At 37.7% G+C, this 10,819-nt stretch overlaps 1 protein-coding gene across 1 annotated transcript; it reads left to right on the top strand.

The window, feature by feature from the left end:
- The first annotated feature begins 464 nt into the window (after positions 1–464).
- On the top strand, positions 465–9,632 carry LOC122662863 (lysM domain-containing GPI-anchored protein 2). Its single transcript, XM_043858570.1, has 4 exons — positions 465–1,134; positions 8,329–8,449; positions 8,581–8,762; positions 9,574–9,632. Exons 1-4 carry the CDS (start codon positions 465–467, stop codon positions 9,630–9,632), a joined length of 1,032 nt encoding a protein of 343 aa, XP_043714505.1.
- Positions 9,633–10,819: the final 1,187 nt, after the last annotated feature.

Below are 10,819 nucleotides of genomic sequence, written 5' to 3'. Positions count from 1 at the left end.
GTGCACACTCCCCCACAGAGCGTTCTACCAATATATTATTAATATTGAGAAGAGGTTCAGGCTTCCATGTCTATGTCATAAGATACAGACAAAGCCAAGTCTTATAATTGCCAAGGATGAAGTCAACAAAATCCATTTGATTCGTCTTCCTGCCTCCTTCTTCTGGGCAACTCAGCCGTTTCTAACTTCTCCAGTTTCCACATTCCTTAACTTGTGAGTCCATCCTTGTCTCTCCTCCTTTGTAAGAGAGGTAGAGTTGCGCCTCTGCCTTGCCTTCTCTCTGTTGCGTGCTATGTGACGCTGAGAGCGACAGACACATTGACACACTTCCGTTCCCCGCTTTTTAAAGCCTACCTACAACACAACATGTGTTAGAGAGAGAGAGAGAGAGAGAGAGAGAGAGAGAGAGAGAGAGTCAAGAGTCTAAAGACCCCAGAAGGCAAAGAAGAAGAACAAGAAAAACCATGGAGATGAGGGGTTTCTGTTCCGCAGCGCTGCTCCTCAGCCTCACCTTCGCCTTATTCTCCGCCCTTATTGTCGTTCCATCGACTGCCCTAGGATTCACGTGCAGCAGCAGCACCACAACATGCGAATCACTGATCGATTACGTCTCACCCAACGACACAACTCTCGCCAACATCGCCTCCCTCTTCAGTGTCACCAACTTCTACAACTTACTTGGTGCAAACTCCTACCCTCTCTCCACCTCTCCAAACCAGTCCTTCGCAGCCAATAATACCATCAAGATTCCCTTCCCTTGCAGTTGTTCCAACGGTACTGGAATCTCCAATAAGGTACCCGTTTACACTGTACAGCCAGGAGACAACTTGGATCACATAGCCGTAGATGTGTACTCTAGGTTGGTGACGTACCAGGAAATTGCTCAAGTCAACAACATCGCCGACCCTAGCTTGATCCAGTTAGGGCAGAAACTGTGGATTCCGCTCCAGTGCAGCTGCGACAAAGTGGGTGGAAATCAGGTCGTTCATTATGGATACGTGGTCGCCAATGGGAGCACCGTGTCTCAGATCGCTGCGGAGTATGGGACCGACGTAAACACATTATTGAGTCTCAATGGAATGTCCAGCGCCAATCAACTCCTGGCCAACCAAGTGCTCGATGTTCCTCTCAAAGGTCTGCCGTTCTTATCTTCTCTCTACCTTTTTTTTTTTTAAAATCTCTGAACTGATTTTGGGATCCTAATCCAATGGACAAGGACCTAACACACTACATCATTCTTCTACTTCTCTACTGACCATTGGATTAGGATATTTGGTGGTTCTTAATTATTGGGGGTCCAATTAATCTTTTTCTATGTGGTCACAAATCTCAATATACATATATATATATATATATATATTTTTTTTTTAATTTATATTCATATTAAAAGGGTCAGCCAACTAGGAAAATGGGTCATTGGTCAAAATAAAACTTACCATTAAATATCTATAAGAACAAGAGACATGTCAATTTTTTACATAAATTCATTTAGTTACTCTCATGTAATGCAATATCCTGCTATGTGTGTCTATATATGCATCCCAGGTAAGGTGGTCAATTGGTTTAGTTTTGAGCTATCCATCTAGTTACTTAATGGTTCCGATCTGAAGGGGTTAAGCCAGGGTTAGAAGTAGACCAATAAACTAATTTTTCCTAAACTTGAGATCCAAGACCATTAACTAAGGGTAGGCCGGTTCTAGTTCCTAATCCATCGGTTCCAACCAGTCCGAAAGAAAATAAAATTCCCTCACTTACTACATGTATTCAATAGTATTATAATAAAAAACTAATTTCAATCACATGAGATATGCAACCAACCATCATTTTTTTTCTCAACATCATAGAACTAGTTTATATTACCTTCATTTTATATTCAATTAATAAGTAGGAACACCATCACCCTCATAAATTAGGATTATTTTAAGGTATATTCTTAAGAGTATTCACATATGGATTTTTAAATTAATAACCAAATCTTTGGTAAAATAGTATATGAGACAAGCGGTGTCCGTCAAAATTGAAAGACTAAAAAAATTAAGCGCTTCATCTTAGCTCTCATGACCTTCAGTCTAAAGAATTATATAATATATAGGGTTATGATGTCGATTTATTCCGTTTCATTATTTCTAGTTGACCTATCTGTTTTGCAACCATTAGGTGACCAATAAACTTAATTGGTAGATCCAGAAATGGACCAATAACTTAATCTAAGGGTGTTAATTGGGCACTAGAACTGGAAACTGAACCAATACCGGCCCACAAAAAATCAGAACCGATCCACCCAATAGTTTATTGGGCTAGTTATATAATTCACATCCTAGCCTTATATTATATAATTCTTTAGACTTAAGGTCATGAGGCTAAGATCATGGCCCCCTTTTTTTTAGTTTTTTAGTTTTGACTGGTACTTATTGTCTCATATACTATTTTACCAAAGATTCAATTGTTAATTTAAAGGTTCATTTGAGAATTCTAACTTAAGAACATGCCTTAAAATAATCTTAAGTTATGAGCGCGGTGGTGTTCCTACCGACTATTTGAATATATAAAACAAGAGGTACTATTGACTAGTTTCCGATCTGAAAAAAAAATATGATGGTAGGTTGCCTATCTCATGTGATTGAAATTAGTATCTTATTATAATATTATTGAATATATATATAACATGTGTTATGGGATTATTTTCCAATAGCATGTGTTATGGGATTATTTTCCAAAATTTTGTACTGCAATTGGAACCGATTAGGGATTAGAACCGCCTCACACAGTAGTTAATGATCTTGAATCCCAGATTTGAAACTGATTAACTTATTGGTCCGATTCTGATCCTAACCCTGTAGGATCGGAACCGTTAAGGAACCATACTAGTAGCCTTGAGTTAGACCAATTGTTGCGTGTGAAAACCTCCGATGCTTGGTTCGCCTACGGATGAGCCTGCAAAAACCAAGCAATGAGCACAAGAGAACCGGTGTGGCTCCGGCCTAGGACTCTCCGATGCTCAAGTCAGGTCTCCAATGCAACAACGTAACTGCGTGTTAAAAAGCCAGATGACTAATGGTGTTCCATACCTGGGTATTTATAGAGTGAGGAGGAGATGAGGCGGTTGGGAGAGTCCTAGTATGGTAGGAGTCATTCTTTCGGAAGGTTCTCCCGCGTAGAGTGGAGTGGAGAGTTATTTTCGGGGTCGGACTCTTATTAAGGTAAGAGTCCATGTAGAGTGCGATTCCGTGTTGCGCTGGGATCGTGGCTCGATCCTTATCCCGTGATTCTCGGGATGCACTGACGTGGCCCGGAGATCCACGGTGGGGTGCTATGGCTGCTTCAGTGGAGGAGGACTCGGCCTCGGAGGTCGGCCCAGGGGGTCGGCAGAGGAGGTCGGCCCGAGAGGTTGGTCTCGGCCACAAGATCGGCTAGGAGTCTACGGCTGACCTGTATGAGCTCGGCTTCATCCACCGGCTAGCTCGCTCGAATCTGGCTCTGTCATGTGACTTGTCGGAGATGGGGTCGGCCCGGTCCCTTGCTCGCCCAACTCGGTTCTCGGACTGAGGTCGGGTCGGCCATGTGGCAGCCTTTGATAGGTGGGGTGTTTTATGCCTCATCACCAATTAACACCATTAATTAATCATTAGATTCAGAAACAGACCAGTAAGTTATTGGGTGGTTCGGTTTTGATTCCAATTCTGATTCCTAGCAGGTCGGTTTCGGTCCGATTTCTCAATTCTGGTCCAAAATTGACACCCTTAAATTCCTAGATAGTCCCTTTCACACATGTCAAATTTATATAATTTTCAATGATTTATTTTTTCGTAGGACTTACTTCATTGGGATGAAACTTTTTTTTTTTTATGGAAGGGGATGAAACTTGACATGTTAGCAGGGAAAGTTGGAATTTAAATGACTAAAAAATTTCAACCCAATATATTCTTTCATGTGATGGAAGTAGGCACCTGACTATAGTTTGGTTATGTGAACCGTCAGACTAGGAAATATAATTTTTATTAAATTTTTTTTAAGAAACCAGAGTAAAGAAAAGAAAACAACCAAATGTGTCTACGGCCGGGCAGCCGAGCGGCCGTTTGATGGCCTCATACAGGCAGGGGTGAAATGACCGTCCCCACCCATTGTCCGAGCCCCCTGCCTGGATGGGTTCCACACCCTGCCTGTATGATCGAGACCGTTAAACGGCCACTTGGCTGCCCGGCCATAGAGGCTCGAAATTGATACCTTCTCTACATTTTATCTTTAAACTGATTTTGGGATCCCAATCCAATGGACAAGGAGGACATAACACACTACATCATTCTTCTACTTCTCTACTGACCTTTGGATTAGGATACTTGGTTCTTAATTATTGGGTGTCCAATAAATCTTTTTCTATGTGGTCACAAATCCTAATGTACATATTTTTAAAATTTTTATTCATAAAAAGGGTCAGCCAACTAGGAAAATGGGTCATTGGTCAGAATAAAACTAACCATTAAATATATAGAAGAACACTAGACATGTCAAATTTTTATCTAAATTCATTTAGTTTTTTATTTTTTAAAATTATGGAAAGAGAAACAGTATATTCCTTAGAAAGTAGAATTTACATCAAGGTTAGCTAGGGTATGACATGGTCATGCAATATCCTTCTATGTGTGTCTATGCATCCCAGGTAAGGTGGTCAATTGGTCTGGTTTTGAGCTATCCATCGAGGTCTTTAACGGTTCCGGTCTGAAAAGTTAGGGTTAGAACTAGACCAATAAATTAATTTGTTCTAAACTTGAGATCCAAGACCATTAACTAAGGGTAAGCCGGTTCTAGTTCCTAATCCATCGGTTCCAACTAGTCCAAAAGAAAATAAAAGTCCTTTACTACATGTATTCAATAGTATTATAATAAAAAACTAATTTCAATCACATGAGATATGCAACAAATCATCATTTTTTTCTCAACATCATAGAACTAGTCCATATTACCTCTTATTTTATATTCAATTAATAAGTAGAAACACCACCATCCTCATAAATTAGGATTATTTTATGACATATTCTTAAAAATATTCCCATATGGACTTTTAAATTAATAGTCAAATCTTTGGTAAAATAGTATATGAGACAAACGGTGCCTATCAAAATTGAAAGACTAAAAAATTAAGCACTTGATCTAAGCTCTCATGACCTTAAGTCTAAAGAATTATATAATATATAGGGTTAGGATGTGGATTTATTCCATTTCATTGTTTCTAGTTGACCTATCTATTCTGCAACTATTGGGGGACCAGTAAACTTAATCGGTAGATCTAGAAACAGGCCAATAACTCAATCTAAGGTTGTCAATTGGGCACCAGAACCGAAAACTGGATTGATACCGGTCTGCAAAAAATAAAATCGATCCACCCAATAGCTTATTGGCCCGGTCGTGGATTTATCGAATAAGTTATTGGTCTCCCAATGATTCCAAAACCGATTGACCAATTAGGAACCATTGGAACCGGAACAAATTCACATCCTAGTCCTGTATATTATATAATTCTTTAGACTTAAGGTCATGAGAGCTAAGATCATGCCCCCTTTTTTTTTAGTTTTTTAATTTTGACGTCTCGTATATTATTTTTTACCAAAGATTCAACTGTTAATTTAAATGTTCATTTGAGAATTCTATCTTAAGAACATGCTTTAAAATAATCTTAATTTATGAGGGTGGTGGGATTCCTACCTATTAATTGAATGTAAAACAAGAGGTACTATGGACTAGTTCCGATTTGTAAAGGAATATGATGGTAAGTTGCATATCTCATGTGATTGAAATTAGTATCTTATTATAATATTATTGAATATATGTAGCATGTGTTATAAGATTATTTTTAAGAATTTAGACTGCTTGGAAGCGATGAGGAACTAGAACCGGCCCGCACATTAGTTAATGGTCCTGACCCCAGTTTTGAAATCGATTAACTTATTGGTCCAGTTCTGATCCTAACTCCTTAGGGTTAGAACCGTTAATGAACCATACCAATAGCCCAGAGCTGGACCAATTGACACCCTTAACTTAATCATTAGATTCATTGGGTGGTTCAGTTCTGGTTCCTAGCGAATCATTCCGATTCCCAATTATGGTCCAAAATTGACACCCTTAATCCCAGATAGTCCCTTGCATATATGTCAAATTTCTATATTTTTCAATGATTTTTTTTTCTTTCCGTATGGCTTACTTCATTAGGGATGAAACATGGGACTTTGGTCCTCTGTAGCACAACACAGTGTGTAGCGCACATCCAACTGGCTGCAATGCTTGGGCACGCAGCTAGAGTGTTGGACTGCATACCCAAGCATTGCAGCCCATTGGATGTGCGCTACACACTATGTCGCGCTACAGGGGATCCCCACACTGAAACATGACAAACGAGCAGGGATTGTTGGGATTTACTTTTTTTTTTTGATAAAGATTGTTGGGATTTACTTGAGTGCAAAATTTCAACCCAATCATCTGTCATGTGATGGAACTTATGAAAGTAGGCACCTGAGTGTAGTTTGGTTATATAAACCGTCACACTAGCTTGGAAATATTCATTTTGCTCAAAATATTTTAGAAGCCAGAGAAAAGAAAACAAAAACAACCATATGTTTCATATTTCATTTTCATATTAAATAGAAAAGTCTTTCTTATTAAAAACCTATAATCATAACAGTATCATATAGGAACTTCCCTCTTTCATACAATAAAATTGCTATTGTATTGTACATATATATATTTTTTTTTTGTAAACTAAGGTGGTGACAATTCAATGTCAAAATATTTATATGGGAAAAAGATCCTGCGTACAACTTGCGTCCAGACATTGGATCGCATGAAGTAACGGTCCTATCCCTTTGAAATGAAAAAAAAATCTCAGCCTTATTGACTCCCCTACCACTATGCAGTTTGGTAGGGATCTTCTACCCTATTATAAATAAGATCATAATTCATAAATGCTCCCATTCCATGTTAGACCCGGATCCTCCCTAGCATGTCAGCCCCTCCAGCATGCATTTGAACACACATCCCGAGTCCCTCCAGCTATCATACGAGCGCTGGAAAGATTGGTGCATTGGAGAGGATTTGATTCGATTTTGTTTGGGTTGAACCAGTTTTAGGTTGAGAATAGGTTCAGTGTGAGAAGGTTCTGTTTCGATTTCGGTTTGATTTGGTCAATTTATTTTGGTTTTTCTTGATTTGATATCAGGTTTGGTTCGATTTTGATTTCCGTTTGGGTTTCAGTTTACCATATATATATACACAAAAATATTTAAAAAAAAAAAAAAACAAAACATATTTATGGTTTCGAGTTGCTATCAATTTTTTATTGGTTTTATATCGATTCCGATCTGCTTTCAGGTTTGGTGCAGTTTTCGATCGCTTTAGTTGAGGGTTTCACACTCCAAATGTGGACTCTGGTTTGGTCGTTATGCCATCGGCAGATCCCTGAGTCATACTCACTGAGTTATTTATTTATTTGTTTGTCAGAAACAAAACATAACACTAAAGAGCAATTACAGTTTACATAAAAATTTTACTCTCAAAAAAGCAATTTGAGAGCTTATACCAATAAGTAGAGACAATATAGTAATGACCCAAATTTACATGTGAGCGACTAACCTTCTTAATGATTACCGATTTAAAACTACTAAGTGATTAATATCAGACCATGCCCTTGTCAGCTGTAGCTTTGACACCTTGTTCAATTGCTTTGCCTTTCGCTTCAGATGCTGAACCCAGATGACCATCACTGAGTTTCTTATTTAAAATGAATGAAAATGATGTCCATAGTTCTTGACCATTTTTTTTTTTTCCGGATTTTTGTTCTTAACTTTTTAGGCCGTTTGGGTTTTAAGTAATGCATTTTATATCAAGTTGTTTTTTTAAAGAATTTGTTTGGAATCAATGGAATTGTAACCTCAATTATGCTTGATTTTCAAATCCATAATGAATTGAATGAACATAGACATTTATTTATGGTCATTCTTTTCTTCTTTTAGTAATATCAATGAGACTTACCTCTTATATAACAAGATATCTATAATACTTTTGAGTCAAGAACTAAAAAAAACAAAAACACAATCTATTGAAATATTTGTTTATTTTTCTCGATTCCATTTTCCGAGACTTGGGCAAATTGTCAATAGATTTTGACTAATTACAATCCGAATTGAATTGGAATCAATGAAGACCAATCCCGTGTTTGATTTTGGGATTTAAACATTTCTTCCACTTCTCATTTCTTAGAACACTTTGGTTTGGTCTTGCTTTAATTTTGCTTAACTGAATCAATGGTTTTGTATATTTGGTTTTCCATATTATCCACAGTTTGCACATCCTCAGTCAGCGGTAAGTCCCAGGACTACCCCTTACTTGTTGCTAATGGAACTTATACCTTGACTGCTTACAACTGCATCAAGTGCTCCTGCCAGTCTTCTAACAATTTCACGTAAGTTTTATTTATTTATTTTTTACATTATTTCAATACTTATTTCATTATGTAATTGTTAACTACATAGATGATTAATTAATTAAACCAAATCTAATCTTATTTTATCTGTTTGATTAATTGATTATTAGGTTGCAATGTGAGCCATCCCAACTGGTTAAACCATCCAATATTTCTCAATGCCCTTCTATGAAATGCAATGATGGACTTCTTATTGGAAATACCTCATCTTGTGTTACCTGTGCTTATGCTGGATACTACAATACAACCATACTCAGTACCCTCAACAACCTTAATACCGGCACCTGTAGCGGTAAGTTAATTATACATTACACATAAAATACATAATGGGAGAGGGTTCTCTGAGGTACATTAGAGGGTAGCGATGTCATTTGATATAAGGAGGAGAGAGATTGACATGTGTACCTTACCCTGACAGCTCAGAGAATCTTTTTCCATGCATAATTTTGTTTATATATAATTTTTCATTCTTTTTTAGAAGATTTATTATTAACTATAGCTCATGAGCAATCTATAGTTTTCTCTCCCAAAGGCAAAGCTTATGATACTAATACAAGAAAGATGTTAAATTCAGTCACATCTTTGGGCATCGCAGCTACACTTAAAATATAGGGAGCAATCTGAAAACTAAACATCATTTAAAATTATTTTTCAAATACCTCATTGGTGACTAGGGGAAGCATGCATATAAGTTTTTTTTTTTTTTTCGATCTTTTGAATGGTAGGTTATTCGAAAGGATTGAGTTTTCCTTCACCCAGGAATGAGCATCGATACTATCGAATGCCCAAAGGGAAGATAGTTTCGATCCTAAATAATAAGGGGTGAAAATTTGCAATTGATAGGATAAGAGTCTCATCACATGATTACATCACCTGTGTGGTGAGGGAATTCTTCCTACTCCATGAGTGATGGAAAACTTTTGCCTATTCAAAAAAATAAATAATAATAAAAAAGAGTAACTTCCAAGTGTGATTTGATGTGACTTATTTGTGGTAACAGCAGTGTCACCGGCAAACAATTATGCAGCGGCAAGGATCGGTTCGCAAGGTTCAAGTTGGAGGGTTATTCTCGTCATCATTCACTTTGTGTTGCTTTGTCTTAGCGTTCTTTGGTAGAATATTTGATTCACACCCTGTAAATGCCCTTTCATTTGAGAAATAAAGAAGGAATCCAAGGATTGCTATGTTTAGTATAATTTTATCTTCGAAAATAAATGGATGAGCAAAAAAGCAAAATATATTGGGTGAGTGGTAGTAACGCTTGAGCGTTGCCAAGTTATAGTCACTGCAATCCATTTGAATTGTAGATTTATTATAGAATAATCTTAGCCGTCCATTTTTTTCCTTGGATATTTTATTACCAAAAAACAACACAAGAGAAGTTTTGGGAGATTTAAACAACCAAACCCGAGGAATACAGAATCTAGAAGCATAGGCGGCAAGAGAGATGACACTGGTAGCCTAATAGAGAGAAGTTGTATTACCGTTCAAGGCATGAATAACCAGAAGGCAATGACAATAGAGGAAACCTACAAACTAATAGACAAGTTAATAGCATCTCGTATAGCTTCGGTTTCCATGGCAGGGACTGAAATACTAAGATCGGCTCCATATTGGCAGCTAAAAAGGATCCATCCGCGTTTCTTAAGATAACAACTTGGACACCTTTTTCGGGTGGCTGTGGTCCAGGCACCATTAGTAATGCCTAAGATAGTTTCCGGAGGTACGGAAGGGAGAAACAATCCGGTTTGAGAGACTATTTATGATAGGGCTGGGCAGAGGGCAAGGTTCAAAATCCAGGTATCGAACTCGGTATTGGTCATTGCCAAGCCTTTCTGGATCAGTACAAATCCATCATTGCCAAAACCACCAACCTTGCACTTATGGCACAACTTGAAGATGAAGAAGAGAACTCTAAGGTGACTTCTAATTACTATAGTTCTAACTCTAAATATAGTGATAAATATGATATTGACACTTATGACATAGATGAGGATGACCTTAAAAAAGGTTTTGAGACTTTGTACCATGCTAGTTGTTAACTAGAGGCTTCAAATGTAGCATTGGAAAATGAAATAACTAGCTTGCATGCAAAAGTAGATGAATTAAATGTATATATTGTTAACTTGGAAAAGGATTACAAGAAATTAGTCATACTCCTAACCCATAAAAAAAGAGCCCAAAAAACCAAAAAACCATGAAAAGCCTATAGCCCAAAGGATGGAGGAATGTCAGGTACGCGGCACGGTGCAAGTACAACACGCGACGCCATGCGAATCTTTGTGATGCCGCATGAATTTTTAGGACGCTGCAAAGAAGGACGAATCTGCAGGCCTTCGTCGCCCAAGT

Source organism: Telopea speciosissima, chromosome 5 (genome assembly GCF_018873765.1).
Source record: "Telopea speciosissima isolate NSW1024214 ecotype Mountain lineage chromosome 5, Tspe_v1, whole genome shotgun sequence".
Taxonomy (NCBI): domain Eukaryota; kingdom Viridiplantae; phylum Streptophyta; class Magnoliopsida; order Proteales; family Proteaceae; genus Telopea; species Telopea speciosissima.
This window is presented reverse-complemented; position numbering and strand designations above follow the sequence as displayed.

Coding starts and splice junctions, on each gene's coding strand:
- LOC122662863 (XM_043858570.1), top strand. CDS start 465: ATGGAGATGAGGGGTTTCTGTTCCGCAGCGCTGCTCCTCAGCCTCACC. Junction 1,135..8,328: donor GCTCGATGTTCCTCTCAAAG/GTCTGCCGTTCT, acceptor TATTATCCACAG/TTTGCACATCCTCAGTCAGC. Junction 8,450..8,580: donor CAGTCTTCTAACAATTTCAC/GTAAGTTTTATT, acceptor ATTGATTATTAG/GTTGCAATGTGAGCCATCCC.